The sequence below is a fragment of the Oncorhynchus masou genome, chromosome 1, assembly GCF_036934945.1.
Source record: "Oncorhynchus masou masou isolate Uvic2021 chromosome 1, UVic_Omas_1.1, whole genome shotgun sequence".
Classification (NCBI taxonomy): Eukaryota; Metazoa; Chordata; class Actinopteri; order Salmoniformes; family Salmonidae; genus Oncorhynchus; species Oncorhynchus masou.
Window position 1 is genome coordinate 65,381,652 of NC_088212.1, and position 25,232 is coordinate 65,406,883.

The 25,232-nt window shown below is 44.9% G+C and overlaps 2 protein-coding genes and 1 pseudogene across 2 annotated transcripts; all 3 read left to right on the plus strand.

Annotated features, from left to right (window-relative positions):
* Positions 1-358: 358 nt before the first annotated feature.
* Positions 359-2,980, plus strand: LOC135548206 (UDP-glucuronosyltransferase 2A1-like). The gene is made up of 2 exons (XM_064977562.1): positions 359-434; positions 898-2,980. Exon 2 carries the CDS (start codon positions 902-904, stop codon positions 2,498-2,500), a length of 1,599 nt encoding a protein of 532 aa, XP_064833634.1. The 5' UTR covers positions 359-434; positions 898-901; the 3' UTR covers positions 2,501-2,980.
* A 10,092-nt stretch (positions 2,981-13,072) lies between these two features.
* LOC135548220 (neuronal acetylcholine receptor subunit alpha-5-like) lies at positions 13,073-15,470 on the plus strand (annotated as a pseudogene).
* Positions 15,471-20,814: 5,344 nt separating this feature from the next.
* LOC135548184 (UDP-glucuronosyltransferase 2A1-like) lies at positions 20,815-23,457 on the plus strand. Its single transcript, XM_064977528.1, has 2 exons — positions 20,815-20,893; positions 21,375-23,457. Exon 2 carries the CDS (start codon positions 21,379-21,381, stop codon positions 22,975-22,977), a length of 1,599 nt encoding a protein of 532 aa, XP_064833600.1. The 5' UTR covers positions 20,815-20,893; positions 21,375-21,378; the 3' UTR covers positions 22,978-23,457.
* The last annotated feature ends 1,775 nt before the right edge of the window (positions 23,458-25,232 follow it).

Genomic DNA, 25,232 nt, shown 5'->3' on the forward strand with positions numbered 1-25,232 from the left:
CAGGGACACAGCGTCACAGTGGTACGGCCAACTAAAGTTGGTATATTAAAGAAGGGTCTCTACATTACAGTTTTCTTACAATACCTGTCACTGATGATGTGGAATATGAGGAATTTGTAAAGCCAATCGTGAAGAAAGTAATTGATATAGAGAGAGGAAAGAGCTCTGTATTAAACTTTATATATTTTCAAATCGAGATGTTCTCTGCAATGTCTAAGGTTCATGGACTGGAATGTGACACGGCAACTGCTGTATTGAAAGACAAGGATTTAATGAAGACCCTAAAAGAGAGCCAGTATGACCCGGTGTTTACTTACCCAGCATGGGGGACTTTGACCTTAACTTAACCGGTATAAATCAACAAACCAACAAAAGCCAAAGTTAACTGCACATTTTACACGTGGCTTCCATACACATAACATGAAGATCATCTGGTAAGTAATATTGCACTGCATCTTACCTCCAGACTGTATAAGCTAATAATAATTACGTTAAGTTAATGTTCATCAACAAGGATGAAATGTATTGTGAGATATTGTTCACATACTGAATCAAATGTGAATCTAAATGAAGAATAAAGTCTCATATTCATTGTCTCAAACTCTCAAAACCCTAATGGGAATTAATAAGGCACTATTGAGAACAGCTTTTCATGGTCTTTCATGATTTGTATCAAATCAAATTGTATTAATTGGTCGCATATGGATATTGAGCAGATATTATCGCAGGTGTAGCAAAATGCTTGTACATAAATGAGGATATATATATATATATATATATATATATATATATATATATATATATATATAATCAGCTCACTGACAATATGTCAAAATCCATTCAATGTGTTATTCAAACTGAATATGATTTCCTATCTCTGTTTGTTTTATATTTCAGATCAATGATGACATACATTGGAAGCATGACTTTGTGCCTTTTGTTATTTCTGTTGATTATGTGTGGTTCAGTTTGCCATGGTGGGAAGTTGCTGGTCTTTCCTGTGGAGGGAAGTCACTGGGTTAACATGGACATTTTGATCAAGGCTCTTCACTCTCAGGGACACACCATCACAGTGGTACGAACGACAAAAAGTTGGTATATCAAAGAAGAATCGCCCTACTACAGTTCTATTACAATACCTGTCACTGACGCTATGGATGAGGAATTTGTAAAGCCAATTATTAAGAAAATAATTAATATAGAGAGAGGAACGAGCTCTGTATTAAACTTTATACATTTGCAAATCGAGATGATCTCTGCCAGGTCTAAGCTTCATAAATATGCTAGTGACTTAGCAACTGCTGTATTGAAAGACACTGATTTAATAAAGACCCTAAAGGAGAACCAATATGACCTGGTGCTTACTGACCCAGCATGGGGAGGAGGTCTATTGGTGGCTCACTATCTTCAGCTACCTCTAGTCTACAATGTACGGTGGGCAATCAGTGGAGAGGGACATTTAACTATTGCACCATCACCAATGTCATACATTCCAATGACTTTATCAGGGCACTCAGACAAAATGACTTTCACAGAGAGAGTAAAGAATATGCTTTTATATTTGCTATCTGCTGTTCGGGACAGGTTGACTGTCTGGCCACATTACCAGGCTGTTTGTGATGAGTTTTTCCAACCAGGTGTCGACTTTTATGAGTTATTACAAGGAGCTGATCTGTGGCTCATGAGAATTGACTTTGTGTTTGAATTTCCTCGTCCCACCATGCCTAATGTTATCTACATGGCAGGGTTCCAATGTAATCCTGCCAAACCTCTTCCCCAAGAACTGGAGAAGTTTGTTCACAGTTCTGGGGAGCATGGAGTCATTATCATGTCTTTGGGGACTTTCGTTACTGAATTACCACATGATATAGCTGATGTGATTGCTGCTGCTTTTTCCCAAATGCCTCAGAAGGTAATCTGGAGACACAAAGGAGACAGGCCAGCTTCTCTGGGCAACAACACCTTAGTAGTTGACTGGATGCCTCAGAATGATCTGTTAGGACACCCTAAGACAAGGCTGTTTGTAGCTCATGGAGGAACAAATGGGGTTCAAGAGGCTATCTACCATGGAATTCCTGTTGTGGGTCTACCTCTGTTATTTGATCAATATGACAACCTCCTTCGTCTGAAAGAGAGAGGAGGAGCAAAGCTTTTATCCATGGCAACAGTAGACAAGAACAATAACTTCCTAGAGGCCTTACAGGAAGTTCTGGATGAGCCGTCCTACAGGATGAACATGCAGAGACTCTCCAGGCTACAACGGGACGTGCCAATGGAACCCCTGGACACTGCCCTCTTCTGGATTGAGTTTGTCATGAGACACAAAGGTGCTGCTCACCTGCGTACAGAGTCCTACAGAATGCCTTGGTACTCCTACCACTCTGTAGATGTTGTCCTGATGTTGTTGGGTGTTGTTTCAGTGGTTATTCTTCTTCTTGTTGCAATAGTAAGATATTTATGCATTAGAAAATGCTTGAAAAGAAAGATTAAAAGTGAATGAATGAGCAGATCCAATTCTCCACATTCTGGTGCACACAAATAGTAGGATATATATGACATAATTAAAGCTGTTATATGGAACAATACCCAACAAAACTCCTATAGGTATGCGAGTTATGGATCTGTCATTCTCATTGAAAGCAAGTCTAAGACGCCGTAGATCTGTTCTATGTGTGCTATCTCTATGCTTCCCATGTTTAAGTATCTTTTTGCTTCTTTTACTTTCGGTTTTGTACACCAGGTTCAAACAGCAGGAAATACAACATTTTTGGTTATGGAAAATATATTTCACAGTGGTTTAGATGATACAATGATTCTCTACACTACACTTGCTTGTTTTGCCACATAGACTGAAATTAGGCAAACGATTACAATTTTAGCAACCAGGAAATGGCAGAGTGATTTCTGCATAGTACACCTTTAAATCATGAAAATGTATAATGTCGAATTGATGCCAACATAATAAAATGCTTATGTATAATTTAGTGTGAAATATATTTCTTGTCAAGTATTTCCAGATGGTTGTGCATTTTGTGATTCAATTCTACACTGCAAATATTTACTGTAAGTGTTACAATCACAGTGTTAAAGATTTTTTACTCAGTGTAGTGTAAAGAAAAATCTAAACCTCATCCATCATTATCATATTTACCATCATGCTCTATTGCAGGTTGATGTTTAGTATTGTTTGTTGCAATATCTGTGTTTTTGCATGTACATTGATCTTATGCTACAGAAAGATACATACTTTGCCAGCCAGCATAATGTAATTTGCAGGCCTGATGTGGCTTGCGAGCCAAAAATTTCAGACCACAGTGTTAGGGAGAAACTAGGCCATCAAAGAAAGCCCATATGATGTATGTAATGTATTGTCATAAAGGGTTTAATCTTAATTAAACTATAACACTTAGGCACTCACTTCGTGAAGGCTACAGGCCTGGAAGTGAATGAACAAATGCAACAAACTCTGTCACTAACAAACACAGTAATGGGTGGTAACTCGATCATTCCCTCAAAAGGCAGACTGGTAAATATACAATTAAGGCTTTACACCCTACAGTGTTAAAATATAATAAACTTCTAGGGTACAAATGCTGTCTGATGGAGTTGACTGTTAACATCTGCTACAGAGTTCACACTTTCAAAACTGTTATTTTAACACCAGTTAAGTTGGACTCATATATACATTCTGATATAATACAATGTACAATCTCTGAGTTCAATGTACACTCGTGATTTTGCTGTGTACAGCTTAAATTGACAACCTCATAGCCTTAAATAATAACATAGCATTTAGAAGACGCTTTTATCCAAAGTCACGTACAGTCATGCGTGCATAATTCTTTTGTATATGAGTGGCCCCAGCTCTCACAAACACATATTGCATATTCCAAACAAGTACAAGTTGGTGAAAGTCCACAAACACAGAAACATTGTGGTCACTCAGATTAACTCACTCACTCTCATCATATTTAATTAAATATTCACCATGAACACATACCACGCCGCATTTTGGTCCCCTGATCCTTCTCGCTTCTCCTCTTCAGATGAAGAGGAGGAAGACCGTGACAGAATCATCACATGTTTAGTGAGTCCGCCAGATCAGAGGCAGTAGGGATGACCAGGGATGTTCTCTTGATAATTGTGCGAATTGGACCAGTTTCTGCCCTGCTAAGCATATAACGTGTACTTTTGGGTGTCAGGGAAAATGTATGGAGTAAAAAGTACATCATTTTCTTTAGGAATGTAGTGAAGTAAAAGTAAAAGTTCAGATACACCCAAAAAATACTTAAGTAGTACTTTAAAGTATTTTTACTTAAGTACTTTACACCACTGCATGGCCACATCTATTTGTCAGCGGTGAATGAGGACATAAGGTTGAAGATATTGCTCTGTCCACGTCAGTGCTTCTCTCCTACTATCTACTTTATTTGTTTCTTTAACCTGTCTCCTCCCCTTCATCTACACTGATTGAAGTGGATTTAACAAGTGACATCAACAAGGGATCATAGTTTTCACCTGGATTCACCTGGTCAGTCTATGTCCTGGAAAGAGCAGGTGTTCTTAATGTTTTGTACACTCAGTATATAGTGTAGTGCAATCAAATGTCTCTCATGAGGAGAAAAGTAATTCATGGTGAGCTCCAGCAAAAGTCTTGTCAAATGGATCTGCTTGTAAAAAGAGATGACTCATCCCTCTCTCTCTCTCTCTCTCTCTCTCTCTCTCCATAGCTCTCCGTAGCTGTCCGGAACGCCGTACTAGCACAACGTACAGCTCCTCTTTAAAAACAAAGTTGCCTTTCACTGGCCCAGATTCACACACCGAGCCAAAAAATGTTGATAAAATCTGAATGAAGGTGGGATCGTCATTGAATAGCAATGGCGAGTTTCTGCTTTGTTCAAGTTTATTTGTCGCTCGTCTCTGAATCTGTGAGTGCCAATATAGGCTGTTCTAGATAGCGCAGATTGAAAAAGTGCTAGGCTGAATGGCATGAATCCTGCTCCAAACTGTCAAATTAGGGTTTGTAAGGTAATGAAAAGTAATGGAAATTAGTTGAATAATTGTTTCGAATGTAATTCAAAAAAGCACACTTTTAAATATGGTCAATCAATAAAAATAACTACATATCAGCCATTATCGGAATGACCCTTTAGTGCATGTCTGTGGGGTTGCGTGTGTGCCAGTGTGGTGTTGCGTGTGTGCCAGTGTGGTGTTGCGTGTGTGCCTGTGTGGTGTTGCGTGTGTGCCAGTGTGGTGTTGCGTGTGTGCCTGTGTGGTGTTGCGTGTGTGTCAGTGTGGTGTTGCGTGTGTGCCTGTGTGGTGTTGCGTGTGTGCCTGTGTGGTGTTGCGTGTGTGCCAGTGTGGTGTTGCGTGTGTGCCAGTGTGGGGTTGCGTGTGTGCCAGTGTGGTGTTGCGTGTGTGTCAGTGTGGTGTTGCGTGTGTGCCAGTGAGGGGTTGCGTGTGTGCCAGTGTAGTGTTGCGTGTGTGCAAGTGTGGGGTTGCGTGTGTGCTAGTGTGGGGTTGCGTGTGTGCCAGTGTGGTGTTGCATGTGTGCCAGTGTGGGGTTGCGTGTGTGCCAGTGTGGGGTTGCGTGTGTGCCAGTGTGGGGTTGCGTGTGTGCCAGTGTGGGGTTGCGTGTGTGCCAGTGTGGGGTTCCCCGAGGAGAGAGAGCGCGACATTCCAGCAGCAGGTATTCCATAATGACAGACAGACGAACTAGATTCAATTCAAAATATAACTTGTAGCAGTTATCTCGCAAGTTAACTAACATATAGCTAACTAAGCATTCATTTCGTTGTTGCCTTTCCACCGGCACTGTAGAGCCTATCTGAGATGTTAAACAACTGGGATTCCCCCCTATTAAACAGTAGACATGTAATTGCGACAACGTAAAAATATTCTAAGAAATTGACAAATACATTTTTGTGCATAGATCTCCCTCAAAACATAAATATTTGTGCCTTATATATACACAGGTCTCGTTAATACCTTGCTCTGAAGAAGCCTACCTTATCCATTTGTTGAATGAGAGAATCATTTTTATGGAGACAAAAGTATTTGGTTTGTAATGTTGAAAAAGCCAAGCCTGCACACCCTGCTCTCCGGATAGAGAGTTGACCACATGTTGACAACATGTGACTAACAGTCCATCTCTATCTGGGGGGCTAAGTGCCTTGATCAAGGGCACAACAGCAGGAGAAAGACGTGGTAGGTCTATATGGAATCAGACACTTCATCTTTCCAGTGTCAATAATGCTTACTTTTTCATGTAGGCTATAATAATAGTCATTCATTTTTTTAGTTAAAGGTCATATAGAAGTAATGGAAAATGAGTTTAATCCACTAACAGTGAATAATCAGAGGTCTCTATAACATAATCTCTAATGTACCGACTTGGAATAATACAGCTCCTACACTACTTCCATCCCAAGTCAAGCACTGCATAATACTGGAAACTTTCTAAGTTTACCAGTAAACTACCAGAATTTTGGTATGTTTCATGGATTTTATCTAATCTATTACAAGACGTCTAGTGGCCCTTTTGGGTACTTCAGATTATCACAGGTGTCTGTAACTGTTATGTACTTGAGTGAAGACCCAAAAGCGGTTTAACAGAAACAGAGTTCCTTTAACCTCTTGAAACTCCCCATCCCGGATCCGGGATTGTGACTAAGCCTCAGGCTCATTAGCATAACGCAACGTTAACGATTTCTGAAAATCGCAAATAAAATTAAAATAATGCGTTTGCTCTCAAGCTTAGCCTTTTCTTAACAACACTGTCATCTCAGATTTTCAAAATATGCTTTTGAACCATAGAAATGGACTAATTTGTGTAAGAGTATGCAAAGCTAGCATAGCATTTTGTGTAGCATGTAGCACGCAACATTTTCACAAAAGCCAGATAACCAAATAAATAAAATCATTTACCTTTGAAGAGCTTCTGATGTTTTCAATGAGGAGACTCCCAGCCACATACCAAATGCGCAGTGTTTCCTGAAAGTGTCTGTGTGTAGGAGAAATCGTTCCGTTTTCTACATTGCGCCTGGCTACCGAAACGAACCGAAAATGCAGTCACCTACAACGTGAAACTTTTTCCGGATTAACTACATAATATCGACCGAAACATGGCAAACGTTGTTTGGAATCAATCCTCAAGGTGTTTTTTCACATATCTCTTCATTGACATGCAGTTCTTGGAAGCTTGCTTCTCTGTCTGTGCCCCATGGAAAAATACTGGCAGGTGACTTTTGCGCACCAATTTCGGCGCAGGACACCGGGCGGACACGTGGTAAATGTGGTCTCTTATGGTCAATCTTCCAACGATCTGCCTACAAATACGTCACAATGCTGCAGACACCTTGGGGAAACGACAGAAAGGGCAGACTCATTCCTCTTGCGTTCACAGCCATATAAGGAGATCATGAAAGACAGAGCCTCAAAAATCCTTGTCATTTCCTGGATGCCAAGTCATCTTGGTTTTGCCTGAAGCTCACGTTAAAGGGCACGCACAGAGAAGATATTTGTATTTCTGGACACGTCAGAGTGTTTTCTTTCGAACAGTAGCAATTATATGCATAGTCGAGCATCTTTTTGTGACAAAATATCTTGTTTAAAACGGGAACGTTTTTCTTCCAAAAATGAAATAGCGCCACCATAAGTGTAAGAGGTTAATGAAAAAACAGGAATGGCATAGATCCTCTTCCGACGTTGTCAATGGCACAATAGAATACCCGCAGAGAGGGTGACAAATGAAACATAAAGTCCCTCTGATGAATAGCTGGGTAGCGGCGACAGGCTGCAGGTCGCTCTGGGTCGGTGCGGGTCACAGAGGAACGGTGGTAGCTGATCACACGTAGCATATGATGAACTGGACACGGTGCAAACAAAAGATAGTTAGTAGAGTACAGGATGCACCTGCCAGGCAGACTCCGACAGGATAGGACTAGGAGGAAGCAAACGAGACGATAGCTTGCTTCTGGCATGAGAAACACAAACGAGAATCTGACACCGAAAGTAGCAGGAACAGAGAGAGAAATAGAGACCTAATCAGAGGGAAAAAAGGGAACAGGTGGGGAAAGGGTGAACGAGCTAGTTAGGGGAGATGAGGAACAGCTGGAGAAGGAGAGAAAGAGAAGGTAACCTAATAAGACCAGCAGAGAGAGACAGAGTGAAGAGAAAGGACAGGAACAGACATAATAAGACATGACAGTACCCCCCCCACTCACCGAGCGCCTCCTGGCGCACTCGAGGAGGAAACCTGGCGGCAACGGAGGAAATCATCGATCAGCGAACGGTCCAGCACGTCCCGAGAGGGAACCCAACTCCTCTCCTCAGGACCGTACCCCTCCCAATCCACTAGGTACTGATGACCACGGCCCCGAGGACGCATGTCCAAAATCTTACGAACCCTGTAGATAGGTGCGCCCTCGACAAGGATGGGGGGGGGGAGGGACGAGCGGGGGCGCGAAGAACGGGCTTAACACAGGAGACATGGAAGACCGGGTGAACGCGACGAAGATATCGCGGGAGAAGAAGTCGCACTGCGACAGGATTAATGACCTGAGAAATACGTAACGGACCAATGAACCGCGGGGTCAACTTGCGAGAAGCTGTCTTAAGGGGAAGGTTCTGAGTGGAGAGCCATACTCTCTGACCGCAACAATATCTAGGACTCTTGGTTCTACGCTTATTAGCGGCCCTCACAGTCTGCGCCCTATAACGGCAAAGTGCCGACCTGACCCCCTTCCAGGTGCGCTCGCAACGCTGGACAAAAGCCTGAGCGGAGGGGACGCAGGACTCGGCGAGCTGAGATGAGAACAGCGGAGGTTGGTACCCGAGGCTACTCTGAAAAGGAGATAGACCGGTAGCAGACGAAGGAAGCGAGTTGTGGGCGTACTCTGCCCAGGGGAGCTGTTCTGACCAAGACGCAGGGTTACGAAAAGAAAGACTGCGTAAGATGCGACCAACAGTCTGATTGGCCCGTTCGGCTTGACCGTTAGACTGGGGATGGAAGCCGGACGAGAGACTGACGGAAGCCCCAATCAAACGGCAAAACTCCCTCCAAAATTGAGACGTGAACTGCGGGCCTCTGTCCGAAACGACGTCTGACGGAAGGCCATGAATTCGGAAAACATTCTCGATAATGATCTGAGCCGTCTCCTTAGCAGAAGGGAGCTTAGCGAGAGGAATGAAATGAGCCGCCTTAGAGAATCTATCGACAACCGTAAGAATAACTGTCTTCCCCGCTGATGAAGGCAGTCCGGTGATAAAATCTAAAGCGATGTGAGACCACGGTCGAGAGGGAATGGGAAGCGGTCTGAGACGGCCGGCAGGAGGAGAGTTCCCAGATTTAGTCTGCGCGCAGACCGAACAAGCAGCGACAAATCGACGCGCGTCACGTTCCCGAGTGGGCCACCAGAAACGCTGGCGAATGGAAGCGAGCGTACCCCGAACGCCGGGGTGGCCGGCTAACTTGGCAGAGTGGGCCCACTGAAGAACGGCCAGACGAGTAGGAACGGGAACGAACAGAAGGTTCCTAGGACAAGCTCGCGGCGACGGAGTGTGAGCGAGTGCTTGCTTTACCTGCCTCTCAATTCCCCAGACAGTCAACCCGACAACACGCCCCTCAGGGAGAATCCCCTCGGGGTCGGTGGAGACCTCAGAAGAACTGAAGAGACGAGATAAAGCATCAGGCTTGGTGTTTTTGAGCCCGGACGATAAGAAATAACGAACTCGAAACGAGCGAAAAACAGAGCCCAACGAGCCTGACGCGCATTAAGTCGTTTGGCTGAACGGATGTACTCAAGGTTCCTATGGTCAGTCCAAACGACAAAAGGAACGGTCGCCCCCTCCAACCACTGTCGCCATTCGCCTAGGGCTAAGCGGATGGCGAGCAGTTCGCGATTACCAACATCATAATTACGTTCTGACGGCGATAAGCGATGAGAAAAAACGCGCAAGGATGGACCTTGCCGTCAGAGAGAGAGCGCTGAGAAAGAATGGCTCCCACGCCCACCTCTGACGCGTCAACCTCAACAACAAACTGTCTAGAGATGTCAGGTGTAACAAGAATAGGTGCGGATGTAAAACGATTCTTGAGAAGATCAAAAGCTCCCTGGGCGGAAACGGACCACTTAAAGCACGTCTTAACAGAAGTAAGGGCTGTGAGGGGAGCTGCCACCTGACCGAAATTACGGATGAAACGACGATAGAAATTCGCGAAGCCAAGAAAGCGCTGCAGCTCGACGCGTGACTTAGGAACGGGCCAATCAATGACAGCCTGGACCTTAGCGGGATCCATCTTAATGCCCTCAGCGGAAATAACGGAGCCGAGAAAAGGGACAGAGGAGGCATGAAAAGTGCACTTCTCAGCCTTCACATAAAGACAGTTCTCCAAAAGGCGCTGGAGGACGCGTCGCACGTGCTGAACATGAATCGGGAGAGACGGTGAAAAAATCAGGATATCGTCCATGTAAACGAAAACAAAAATGTTCAGCATGTCTCTCAGGACGTCGTTAACTAGTGCCTGAAAGACAGCTGGAGCGTTAACGAGGCCGAAAGGAAGAACCCGGTATTCAAAGTGCCCTAACGGAGTGTTAAACGCCGTCTTCCACTCGTCCCCCTCCCTGATACGCACGAGATGGTAGGCGTTACGAAGGTCCAATTTGGTGAAAAACCTGGCTCCCTGCAGGATCTCGAAGGCTGAAGACATAAGAGGAAGCGGATAACGATTCTTAACTGTTATGTCATTCAGCCCTCGATAATCCACGCATGGGCGCAGGGACCCGTCCTTCTTCTGAACAAAAAAAACCCCGCTCCGGCGGGAGAGGAGGAGGAGACTATGGTACCGGCGTCGAGCGATACAGACAAATAATCCTCGAGAGCCTTACGTTCGGGAGCCGACAGAGAGTATAATCTACCCCGGGGGAGTAGTTCCCGGAAGGAGATCAATACTACAGTCATACGACCGGTGTGGAGGGAGAGAAGTGGCCTTGGAACGACTGAACACCGTGCGCAGATCGTGATACTCCTCCGGCACCCCTGTCAAATCACCAGGCTCCTCCTGTGAAGAAGAGACAGAGGAAACAGGAGGGATAGCAGACATTAAACAGGTCACATGACAAGAAACATTCCAGGATAGGATAGTATTACTAGACCAATTAATAGAAGGGTTATGGCGAACTAGCCAGGGATGACCCAAAACAACAGGTGTAAAAGGTGAACGAAAAATTAAAAAAGAAATGGTTTCGCTATGATTACCAGAGACAGTGAGGGTTAAAGGCAGCGTCTCACGCTGAATCTTGGGGAGAGAACTACCATCTAAAGCGAACAAGGCCGTGGGATCCCTTAACTGTCTGAGAGGAATGTCATGTTCCCGAGCCCAGGTCTCGTCCATAAAACAGCCCTCCGCCCCAGAGTCTATCCAGGCACTGCAGGAAGCAGATGAACCGGTCCAGCGGAGATGGACCGGAAAGGTAGTGCAGGATCTTGAAGGAGAGACCTGAGTAGTTGCGCTCACCAGTAGCCCTCCTCTTACTGATGAGCTCTGGCTTTTACTGGGCATGAGGTGACAAAATGACCAGCGGAGCCGCAGTAGAGACAGAGGCGGTTGGTGATTCTCCGTTCCCTCTCTTTGGCCGAGATGCGGATACCCTCCAGCTGCATAGGCTCAGCATCCGAGACGGCGGAGGAGGGTGGCAGTGATGCGGCAGGTGGCAGTGATGCGGAGAGGGGGGCAACGGAGAACGCGAACTCCTTTCCACGAGCTCGGCGACGAAGATCAAACCGTCGCTCTATGCGAATAGCGAGAGCTATTAAGGAGTCCAGACTGGAAGGAACCTCCCGGGAGAGAATCTCATCCTTAACCTCGGCGAGGAGACCCTCCAGAAAACGAGCGAGCAAAGCCGGCTCATTCCAGTCACTAGAGGCAGCGAGAGTGCGAAACTCAATAGAATAATCCGTTATGGATCGATTCCCCTGACATAGGGAAGACAGGGCCCTGGAAGCCTCTTCCCCAAAAACAGAACGGTCAAAAACCCGTATCATCTCCTCCTTAAAGTCCTGATACTGGTTAATACACTCAGCCCTCGCCTCCCAGATTGCCGTGCCCCACTCATGCGCCCGTCCGGTAAGGAGAGAAATGACGTAGGCGATGCGGGCTGTGCTCCTGGAGTAAGTGTTGGGCTGGAGAGAGAACACCACATCACACTGAGTGAGGAATGAGCGGCACTCAGTGGGCTCCCCAGAGTAACACGGCGGGTTATTGATCCTGGGCTCCGGAGACTCGGAAACCCTGGAAGTGGGCGGTGGATCGAGGTGGAGTTGGTGAACCTGTCTTGAGAGGTCGGAGACTTGGGCGGCCAGGGTCTCAACGGCATGTCGAGCAGCAGACAATTCCTCCTCGTGTCTGCCTAGCATCGCTCCCTGGATCTCGACGGCGGAGTGAAAAGGGTCCGGAGCCGCTGGGTCCATTCTTGGTCAGATTCTTCTGTTATGTACTTGAGTGAAGACCCAAAAGCGGTTTAACAGAAACAGAGTTCCTTTAATGAAAAAACAGGAATGGCATAGATCCTCTTCCGACGTTGTCAATGGCACAATAGAATACCCGCAGAGAGGGTGACAAATGAAACATAAAGTCCCTCTGATGAATAGCTGGGTAGCGGCGACAGGCTGCAGGTCGCTCTGGGTCGGTGCGGGTCACAGAGGAACGGTGGTAGCTGATCACACGTAGCATATGATGAACTGGACACGGTGCAAACAAAAGATAGTTAGTAGAGTACAGGATGCACCTGCCAGGCAGACTCCGACAGGATAGGACTAGGAGGAAGCAAACGAGACGATAGCTTGCTTCTGGCATGAGAAACACAAACGAGAATCTGACACCGAAAGTAGCAGGAACAGAGAGAGAAATAGAGACCTAATCAGAGGGAAAAAAGGGAACAGGTGGGGAAAGGGTGAACGAGCTAGTTAGGGGAGATGAGGAACAGCTGGAGAAGGAGAGAAAGAGAAGGTAACCTAATAAGACCAGCAGAGAGAGACAGAGTGAAGAGAAAGGACAGGAACAGACATAATAAGACATGACAGTAACAATCTCTGGCCCTCTGTGACTGTTTTTACACAGGAAGCCCAATTCTGATCTTTTTTCTACTAATTGGTCCTTTGATCAATCACATCAGATCTTTTCACATCAGATCTTTTTTAGAGTTGATCTGATTGTTCAAAAGACCAATTAATTAAAACAATCGGAATTGTGTAAATGCAGTCTTAGTGGCCTCATCACAGAAAATATCTTCAATAATGTAATAAGATGATTAAAGAAATTCATAAAATATAATGACAAAGCTGTAAAACATTAACCTAAATATAAACCATCAACTTAGTGAATACCATTGGTGTTTAATATGAGGGTTTCAACATTTTTTACTATGTCAGTATGTGTTTGTTGTCAGTGTTTTGGCATCAAACTGGTGGCAGTTGTGTTGCAGAGTTAATTGAATAGAATGCTTTTGTTGATTAAATGCTTTTTTAATTAATTAGGTTATTTTCTCTTGAACCATATGGTCTATCTACTAGAAACTCATGGACAATATGGACACAGATATAATACATTAATACTATATATTCATTCTTTTTTTTAAATACGTTTTCAAGTATAAATTACGAAAGTTACGATAGATTGCCATAGATTGTCTGTTAAATACCAAAATTGAAGATTCCAGTAACTTTGGGAAATTACCGGTAGCTTTGCAACCCTACACAGCATAGACTATATTTTGAACAGCACAAATTCAATGAATCCAACACATCAAGAAAAGCCCGATTCAACCCCGTAGAAGATAAACAGATGTGAACCCTTTCCTCTAACAGTGCCGATGGGTGTTTTGAGGGCTCTGTCACCAAGGCTGTTGTCAAGTATGATGGCACCATCATCTGGACACAGCCCGCTAACTACAAGTCAGCCTGCATCATCGATGTCACCTTCTTCCCCTTTGACCTGCAGAACTGCTCCATGAAGTTTGGCTCCTGGACCTATGATGGCTTACAGGTTGTAGCCTACACAGCATTGTGAAACAGTCTGCAGTATAGTAATGACCATAAAGTCTTTAATTGATCTCAGAAATGTGTAAATCTCTTGTTTATACTTTGGGGAGTTGAAGGGAAGATACATCTGTTGATGTTTCATCTTTTCTAACCTTGTATTCATTCAATAGGTTGACATCCTCCTGGAGGACTTCCATGTAGATAAGAGGGACTACTTTGACAATGGTGAATGGGAGATAGTGAAAGCAACAGGCAGCCGTGGTCTGAGGATGGACGGTCCCTGCCACTTCCCCTTCATCACCTACTCCTTTATCATCCGTAGACTGCCGCTCTTCTACACCCTCTTCCTCATTATCCCCTGTATCGGCCTTTCCTTCCTCACCATCCTGGTCTTCTAACTGCCCTCCAACGGCGGGGAGAAGATCTCCCTGTGCACCTCTGTGCTGGTGTCCCTCACTGTCTTCCTCCTCGTGATCGAGGAGATTATTCCGTCCTCCTCCAAGGTCATCCCTCTTATCGGGGAGTACCTGGTGTTCACCATGATCTTTGTCACGCTCTCAATTGTCATCACCGTCTTCTCTATCAACATCCACCACCGCTCCTCATCCACGCACCAAGGCATGGCGCCATGGGTGCAAAGTATCTTCCTGCACAGGCTGCCTAAGCTGCTGTGTATGCGCAGCCACGTGGACCGCTATGCTACCCCAGACGAGGCCAGGGAAGGACTGACAGGGAGAGAGTGGGCAGGACTGGCAAGAAGAGAGGGGGTAGTAGGGGCCATTACGAAGGGTTCTTCACCAGAGTCCACCCCTCATCTCTCCTCTAGGAATAACCTGCAGGCTGCTTTGGACTCTATCCGCTACATCACCATGCATGTGGTCAAGGAGAACGAGGTCAGAGAGGTAAGATCCCATTGAGTTACAGAGAATCAGTCTGCCCCTCAGTATCAATGACAAAGTTGGCCAGAGAGAATATTGTGTTTGTTTGTTATGACTTGAACACCATTCAAAATCAATTCTATAGTACTGAATTTAGGTTTTTGAAGTCTTACTGTAATTCTCTCTATATATTCATCATCTCCATACTGTATATTTGTCTCCATCCTCTGATTGTCACATGCAACTGCACCTCTGAGTGCAAAGCCCTCCCAGCCTGTGTCAACGAGGTCATGTGTTGGTGTCTGAAGGGCGTTTTGGTCTCTCTCTCCAGGTGGTGCAGGACTGGAAGTTTGTGGCTCAAGTTCTGGATCGTGTGTTCCTGTGGACCTTTCTCCTGGTCTCAGTACTGGGCTCTGCTCTGCTCTTCATCCCTGCCATCTACAAATGGGCAAACATCATCGTCCCCAACCATGCAGGCGGCAGCGGATAAGACTAAACTGAGACTAAGTGCACTGAGCACAATAATTTCAGAGACACTACAGTCAGTGCAGATAAAGAGACACTTACTCACGTGGGTGTGGGAGACCAGTTATAATTGCAATGGATTCTAGTTCCATCATGATTTTTGATTTGTGTAAATGAATGAGGGATTATTGTCTCTATGTTGCTGTATGTGTTAATAGATTAAATTAACAATCAATTGTTTTATATTCTGAAAGGAGGATACCTCCCTATAGGCATATCTCACAAAGTAAAGTATAACAATGAATACAATTCTCCAGGTTACTGTCTTTCTTGCCTCTGAAAAACAGGCTTCTCACAGTTAAGGAGACAGGATTATGGAATGCTGGCCACCTGAGACTAGCTAATAGTTAACAGGTGTTAATTCACAACTTTTAATCCACCCCTTTGTAAATAAGTGTACAGTACCCTTTATGATTACCCTTTTATATACAGTGCCTTGCGAAAGTATTCGGCCCCCTTGAACTTTGCGACCTTTTGCCACATTTCATGCTTCAAACATAAAGATATAAAACTGTATTTTTTGTGAAGAATCAACAACAAGTGGGACACAATCATGAAGTGGAACGACATTTATTGGATATTTCAAAATTTTTTAACAAATCAAAAACTGAAAAATTGGGCGCCGACCTTGGCCTAGTAGTCCTCATCCAGGACCCCACTGGACTGAGGGGCAGCTCGGGACTGAGGGGCAGCTCGGGGCTGAGGTAGCTCGGGACTGAGGGGTAGCTCGTGACTGAGGGGTAGCTCGGCACTGAGAGGAAGCTCAGCACTGAGAGGAAGCTCAGCACTGAGAGGAAGCTCAGGCAGTTAGTTGGCTCTGGCAGATCCTGGCTGGCTGGCGGTTCTGGCAGATCCTGGCTGACTGGCGGATCTGGCAGAGTCTGGCTGACTGGTGGATCTGGAAGAGTCTGGCTGACTGGCGGATCTGGAAGAGTCTGGCTGACTGGCGGATCTGGAAGAGTCTGGCTGACTGGCGGATCCTGGCTGACTGGCGGATCTGGAAGAGTCTGGCTGACTGGCGGATCCTGGCAGACTGGCGGATCTGGCTGCTCCATGCTGACTGGCAGCTCTGGCTGCTCCATGCTGACTGGCGGCTCTGGCTGCTCCATGCTGACTGACGGCTCTGGCTGCTCCATGCAGACTGGCAGCTCTGGCGGCTTCTTGCAGACTGGAAGCTCTGGCGGCTTCTTGCAGACTGGCAGCTCTGGCTGCTCCATGCAGACTGGCAGCTCTGGCAGCTCCTTGCAGACTGGCAGCTCCTTGCAGACTGGCAGCTCCTTGCAGACTGACAGTTCCTTGCAGACTGGCAGCTCCTTGCAGACTGGCAGCCCTGGCTGCTCCTTGCAGACTGGCAGCTCCTTGCAGACTGACAGCTCCTTGCAGACTGGCAGCTCCTTGCAGACTGGCAGCCCTGGCTGCTCCTTGCAGACTGGCAGCTCTGGCTGCTCCTTGCAGACTGGCAGCTCTGGCTGCTCCTTGCAGACTGGCAGCTCTGGCTGCGCTGAACAGGCAGGAGACTCCAGCAGCGCTGTAGAGGAGGAAGGCTCTGGTAGCGCTAAACAGGTGGGAGACTCCGGCAGCGCAGGAGAGGAGGAAGGCTCTGGCAGCGCTGGAGAGGCGAGGCGCACTGTAGGCCTGATGCGTGGTGCTGGCACTGGTGATACTGGGCCGAGGACACGCACAGGAAGCCAGGTGCGGGGAGCTGCCACCGGAGGGCTGGTGTGTGGAGGTGGCACAGGATGGGCTAGACTGTGAAGGCGTACTGGAGATCTTGAGAGCAGGGCTGGCACAGGACGTGCAACGCTAGGGAGGTGCACAGGAGGCCTGGTGCATGAGGCTGGCACAATCTTCACCAGCCGACTAACACGCATCTCAGGACGAGTATGGAGCGCTGACCCAGGTGCCATCAAATCCCGACACGCTCCGTCGGGCGAATTCCATGCTTAAAGCACCAACACAGCAACTCCCTCTTAACTCTCTCCTCCAATTTCCCCATTAATTCCTTCACAGTCTCTGCTTCGCTCACCTCCAACACCGGCTCTGGTTCTGGTCTCCTCCTTGGCTCCTCACGATAAACAGGGGGAGTTGGCTCAGGTCTGACTCCTGACTCTGCCACACTCTCCCTGTGCCCCCCCAAGAAATTTTTGGGGCTGACTCTCGGGCTTCCATCCTCGTCGCCGTGCTGCCTCCTCATACCAGCTTCTCTCCTCTTTTTCCGCCTCCAATTCTTCCTTGGGGCGGCAATATTCTCCAGGCTGTGCCCAGGGTCCTTCTCCGTCTAGGATTTCCTTCCAAGTCCAGAAATCCTTATTTCGTATCTCCTGCTGCCGCTGCCTGTTGTCACGCCTCTTGGTCCTGATTCTGTAACGGTTTTCTATATGCGAAGGAGAGTCGGACCAAAATGTGGCGTGGCTATTGGGATTCATGTTTAATGAAAAAAACACACTAAACACAAACACTACAAAACAATAAACGGAACGAAAACCGAAACAGCCTAATACTGGTGGAAACTAGTACACGACAGATATAAGGACATGAAAAGGAACAAAAGGACAATCACCCACGAAACACTCAAAGAATATGGCTGCCTAAATATGGTTCCCAATCAGAGACAACGATAAACACCTGCCTCTGATTGAGAACCACTTCAGACAGCCATAGATTCACCAAGAACACCCCACTAAGCTACCATCCCAATACATGTGAAAAAAAACCAAGACAAAACACACCACATACAAAAACCCATGTCACACCCTGGCCTGACCAAATAGATAAAGAAAACACAAAATACTAAGACCAGGGCGTGACACAAAGTGAATGAAAACGGAAACAACAAAACAGGAAACAATCAACCACGAAACACAGGTGGGAAAAGGCAACCTAAGTATGGTTCTCAATAAGAGACAACTAACGACACCTGCCTCTGATTGAGAACCATACCAGGCCAAACACAAAAACACAACATAGAAAAACGAACATAGACAACCCACCCAACTCACGCTCTGACCATACTAAAACAAAGACATAACAACATAACTAAAGTCAGAACGTGACAGTACCCCCCCCCCCCAAAGGTGCGGACTACAGAGCCGGAGTGATGGGCGATTCTGGCAGCTCCTGACTGACGGGCTGCTCTGGCAGCTCAGGACAGACGGGTGACTCTGGCAGCTCAGGACAGACGGGCGACTCTGGCAGCTCAGGACAGACGGGCGACTCTGGCAGCTCAGGACAGACGGGCGACTCTGGCAGCTCAGGACAGATGAGATACTCTGGCAGCTCAGGACAGACGAGAGACTCTGGCAGCGCTGGACAGGAGGGAGCACCTGGAGGAAGGAGACGGAGAGACAGCTTGGTGCGTGGGACTGCCACCGGAGGCCTGGTGCGTGGAGGAGGCACCGGATAGACCGGACCGTGGAGGCGCACTGGAGGTCTCGAGCACCGATCCTGCACAACCCTACCTGGCTGGATACTCCCCGTCGCCAGGCTAGTGCGGCGAGGTGGAATAGACCGAAATGGGCTGTGCTGGCGAACCGGGGACACCGTGCGTAGGGCTGGTGCCATGTACCCCGGCCCAAGGAGACGCACTGGAGACCAGATGCGATGAGCCAGCTTCATGGCACCTGGCTCGATGCCCACTCTAGCCCGGCAGATACGAGGCGCTGCGATGTAACGCACCAGGCTATGCCTGCACACCGGGAACACTGTGCATCTCAAGGCATAACACGGTGCCTGCCCGGTCCACCTCTCTCCACGGTAAGCACAGGGAGTTGGCTCAGGTCTCCTACCTGACTTAGCTACACTCCCCGTGTGCCCCCTCCCCCCCAATACATTTTTGGGGCTGCCTCTCGGGCTTCCTTGACCGCCGTGCCAACTCCATTCTCCGGTATCCCTCCTCGCACTGTTCCAGAGAATCCCAGGCGGGTTCCGGCACTCTCCCTGGCTCGACCGACCACCTTTCTATCTCGTCCCATGTTGTTACCTCTTCCAGATAGCGCTGCTCCTTACCACGCTGCATGGTCCTTTGGTGGTGGGTGATTCTGTAACCCTTGTCGTGGGTGGAAGAAGAGGAGGACCAATACGCAGCGTGGTAAGTGTTCATGATACTTTAATAATCACTGAACACGACAAAATATAAAAATAACAAAGTGAATGAAAACCAAAACAGTCCTGAATGGTGACACAAACAACAAAACAGGAAACAATCACCCACGAAACACAGGGGCTAAAAGGCTACCTAAGTATGATTCTCAATCAGAGACAACTAACGACACCTGCCTCTGATTGAGAACCATACCAGGCCAAACACAAAAAACACAACATAGAAAAACGAACATAGACAACCCGCCCAACTCACGCCCTGACCATACTAAAACAAAGACATAACAAAAGAACTAAGGTCAGAACGTGACAAACCTTTTATACCCTTTTATATACACTACCCTTTATATTACCCTTACATTACACTTTTATACTTTATTAACTCTAGGTTGGTAAAATACAAAATAAAATAAAAACATTTTTAACAGTGGCTACATTCTCAGAAAAGCAGTGTTACATAACAAGATCAAGAAAGAGTTGAATTATAATCCACTTGAACAAGCTTCACTGAAGAATTCAGCTGTGAATGCTCTTGTATGAGCAAAAACTACTGTTTTAATGTAACTACTTTCCAGCTTCTAAGACCATCTCTTTGCATTACAGAGGTGTCTTGAGATGAGATTTTAAGTCTGTGAGCCTGTTAGAAACTGGGGGACATAGTTGGGGACTTAAGTCAGTCAGAGTCTACCTGATACAAAAACAAGAGTTGTTGTTTTGCATTCTGTTCATCCCGCCTTCTGATTTCACCTATCATTCAGATGAAAGATGGCAAGCCATAATGGAAGCATAAACTCCTACCTTCTCATATCTTTACTGGTTGTTTCTTGGAGAACCAACGATGGTGGGAAAATTCTACTATTTCCCTTAGAAGGTAGCCACTGGTTGAACATGGACAATCTGATCAAGGCTCTTCACTCTCAGGGACACAGCGTCACAGTGGTACGGCCAACTAAAGTTGGTATATTAAAGAAGGGTCTCTACATTACAGTTTTCTTACAATACCTGTCACTGATGATGTGGAATATGAGGAATTTGTAAAGCCAATCGTGAAGAAAGTAATTGATATAGAGAGAGGAAAGAGCTCTGTATTAAACTTTATACATTTTCAAATCGAGATGTTCTCTGCAATGTCTAAGGTTCATGGACTGGAATGTGACACGGCAACTGCTGTATTGAAAGACAAGGATTTAATGAAGACCCTAAAAGAGAGCCAGTATGACCCGGTGTTTACTTACCCAGCATGGGGGACTTTGACCTTAACTTAACCGGTATAAATCAACAAACCAACAAAAGCCAAAGTTAACTGCACATTTTACACGTGGCTTCCATACACATAACATGAAGATCATCTGGTAAGTAATATTGCACTGCATCTTACCTCCAGACTGTATAAGCTAATAATAATTGCGTTAAGTTAATGTTCATCAACAAGGATGAAATGTATTGTGAGATATTGTTCACATACTGAATCAAATGTGAATCTAAATGAAGAATAAAGTCTCATATTCATTGTCTCAAACTCTCAAAACCCTAATGGGAATTAATAAGGCACAATTGAGAACAGCTTTTCATGGTCTTTCATGATTTGTATCAAATCAAATTGTATTAATTGGTCGCATATGGATATTGAGCAGATATTATCGCAGGTGTAGCAAAATGCTTGTACATAAATGAGGATATATATATATATATATATATATATATATATATATATATATATATATATATATATATATATATATATAATCAGCTCACTGACAATATGTCAAAATCCATTCAATGTGTTATTCAAACTGAATATGATTTCCTATCTCTGTTTGTTTTATATTTCAGATAAATGATGACATACATTGGAAGCATGACTTTGTGCCTTTTGTTATTTCTGTTGATTATGTGTGGTTCAGTTTGCCATGGTGGGAAGTTGCTGGTCTTTCCTGTGGAGGGAAGTCACTGGGTTAACATGGACATTTTGATCAAGGCTCTTCACTCTCAGGGACACACCATCACAGTGGTACGAACGACAAAAAGTTGGTATATCAAAGAAGAATCGCCCTACTACAGTTCTATTACAATACCTGTCACTGACGCTATGGATGAGGAATTTGTAAAGCCAATTATTAAGAAAATAATTAATATAGAGAGAGGAACGAGCTCTGTATTAAACTTTATACATTTGCAAATCGAGATGATCTCTGCCAGGTCTAAGCTTCATAAATATGCTAGTGACTTAGCAACTGCTGTATTGAAAGACACTGATTTAATAAAGACCCTAAAGGAGAACCAATATGACCTGGTGCTTACTGACCCAGCATGGGGAGGAGGTCTATTGGTGGCTCACTATCTTCAGCTACCTCTAGTCTACAATGTACGGTGGGCAATCAGTGGAGAGGGACATTTAACTATTGCACCATCACCAATGTCATACATTCCAATGACTTTATCAGGGCACTCAGACAAAATGACTTTCACAGAGAGAGTAAAGAATATGCTTTTATATTTGCTATCTGCTGTTCGGGACAGGTTGACTGTCTGGCCACATTACCAGGCTGTTTGTGATGAGTTTTTCCAACCAGGTGTCGACTTTTATGAGTTATTACAAGGAGCTGATCTGTGGCTCATGAGAATTGACTTTGTGTTTGAATTTCCTCGTCCCACCATGCCTAATGTTATCTACATGGCAGGGTTCCAATGTAATCCTGCCAAACCTCTTCCCCAAGAACTGGAGAAGTTTGTTCACAGTTCTGGGGAGCATGGAGTCATTATCATGTCTTTGGGGACTTTCGTTACTGAATTACCACATGATATAGCTGATGTGATTGCTGCTGCTTTTTCCCAAATGCCTCAGAAGGTAATCTGGAGACACAAAGGAGACAGGCCAGCTTCTCTGGGCAACAACACCTTAGTAGTTGACTGGATGCCTCAGAATGATCTGTTAGGACACCCTAAGACAAGGCTGTTTGTAGCTCATGGAGGAACAAATGGGGTTCAAGAGGCTATCTACCATGGAATTCCTGTTGTGGGTCTACCTCTGTTATTTGATCAATATGACAACCTCCTTCGTCTGAAAGAGAGAGGAGGAGCAAAGCTTTTATCCATGGCAACAGTAGACAAGAACAATAACTTCCTAGAGGCCTTACAGGAAGTTCTGGATGAGCCGTCCTACAGGATGAACATGCAGAGACTCTCCAGGCTACAACGGGACGTGCCAATGGAACCCCTGGACACTGCCCTCTTCTGGATTGAGTTTGTCATGAGACACAAAGGTGCTGCTCACCTGCGTACAGAGTCCTACAGAATGCCTTGGTACTCCTACCACTCTGTAGATGTTGTCCTGATGTTGTTGGGTGTTGTTTCAGTGGTTATTCTTCTTCTTGTTGCAATAGTAAGATATTTATGCATTAGAAAATGCTTGAAAAGAAAGATTAAAAGTGAATGAATGAGCAGATCCAATTCTCCACATTCTGGTGCACACAAATAGTAGGATATATATGACTTAATTAAAGCTGTTATATGGAACAATACCCAACAAAACTCCTATAGGTATGCGAGTTATGGATCTGTCATTCTCATTGAAAGCAAGTCTAAGACGCCGTAGATCTGTTCTATGTGTGCTATCTCTATGCTTCCCATGTTTAAGTATCTTTTTGCTTCTTTTACTTTCGGTTTTGTACACCAGGTTCAAACAGCAGGAAATACAACATTTTTGGTTATGGAAAATATATTTCACTGTGGTTTAGATGATACAATGATTCTCTACACTACACTTGCTTGTTTTGCCACATAGACTGAAATTAGGCAAACGATTACAATTTTAGCAACCAGGAAATGGCAGAGTGATTTCTGCATAGTACACCTTTAAATCATGAAAATGTATAATGTCGAATTGATGCCAACATAATAAAATGCTTATGTATAATTTAGTGTGAAATATATTTCTTGTCAAGTATTTCCAGATGGTTGTGCATTTTGTGATTCAATTCTACACTGCAAATATTTACTGTAAGTGTTACAATCACAGTGTTAAAGATTTTTTACTCAGTGTAGTGTAAAGAAAAATCTAAACCTCATCCATCATTATCATATTTACCATCATGCTCTATTGCAGGTTGATGTTTAGTATTGTTTGTTGCAATATCTGTGTTTTTGCATGTACATTGATCTTATGCTACAGAAAGATACATACTTTGCCAGCCAGCATAATGTAATTTGCAGGCCTGATGTGGCTTGCGAGCCAAAAATTTCAGACCACAGTGTTAGGGAGAAACTAGGCCATCAAAGAAAGCCCATATGATGTATGTAATGTATTGTCATAAAGGGTTTAATCTTAATTAAACTATAACACTTAGGCACTCACTTCGTGAAGGCTACAGGCCTGGAAGTGAATGAATAAATGCAACAAACTCTGTCACTAACAAACACAGTAATGGGTGGTAACTCGATCATTCCCTCAAAAGGCAGACTGGTAAATATACAATTAAGGCTTTACACCCTACAGTGTTAAAATATAATAAACTTCTAGGGTACAAATGCTGTCTGATGGAGTTGACTGTTAACATCTGCTACAGAGTTCACACTTTCAAAACTGTTATTTTAACACCAGTTAAGTTGGACTCATATATACATTCTGATATAATACAATGTACAATCTCTGAGTTCAATGTACACTCGTGATTTTGCTGTGTACAGCTTAAATTGACAACCTCATAGCCTTAAATAATAACATAGCATTTAGAAGACGCTTTTATCCAAAGTCACGTACAGTCATGCGTGCATAATTCTTTTGTATATGAGTGGCCCCAGCTCTCACAAACACATATTGCATATTCCAAACAAGTACAAGTTGGTGAAAGTCCACAAACACAGAAACATTGTGGTCACTCAGATTAACTCACTCACTCTCATCATATTTAATTAAATATTCACCATGAACACATACCACGCCGCATTTTGGTCCCCTGATCCTTCTCGCTTCTCCTCTTCAGATGAAGAGGAGGAAGACCGTGACAGAATCATCACATGTTTAGTGAGTCCGCCAGATCAGAGGCAGTAGGGATGACCAGGGATGTTCTCTTGATAATTGTGCGAATTGGACCAGTTTCTGCCCTGCTAAGCATATAACGTGTACTTTTGGGTGTCAGGGAAAATGTATGGAGTAAAAAGTACATCATTTTCTTTAGGAATGTAGTGAAGTAAAAGTAAAAGTTCAGATACACCCAAAAATACTTAAGTAGTACTTTAAAGTATTTTTACTTAAGTACTTTACACCACTGCATGGCCACATCTCTTTGTCAGCGGTGAATGAGGACATAAGGTTGAAGATATTGCTCTGTCCACGTCAGTGCTTCTCTCCTACTATCTACTTTATTTGTTTCTTTAACCTGTCTCCTCCCCTTCATCTACACTGATTGAAGTGGATTTAACAAGTGACATCAACAAGGGATCATAGTTTTCACCTGGATTCACCTGGTCAGTCTATGTCCTGGAAAGAGCAGGTGTTCTTAATGTTTTGTACACTCAGTATATAGTGTAGTGCAATCAAATGTCTCTCATGAGGAGAAAAGTAATTCATGGTGAGCTCCAGCAAAAGTCTTGTCAAATGGATCTGCTTGTAAAAAGAGATGACTCATCCCTCTCTCTCTCTCTCTCCATAGCTCTCCGTAGCTGTCCGGAACGCCGTACTAGCACAACGTA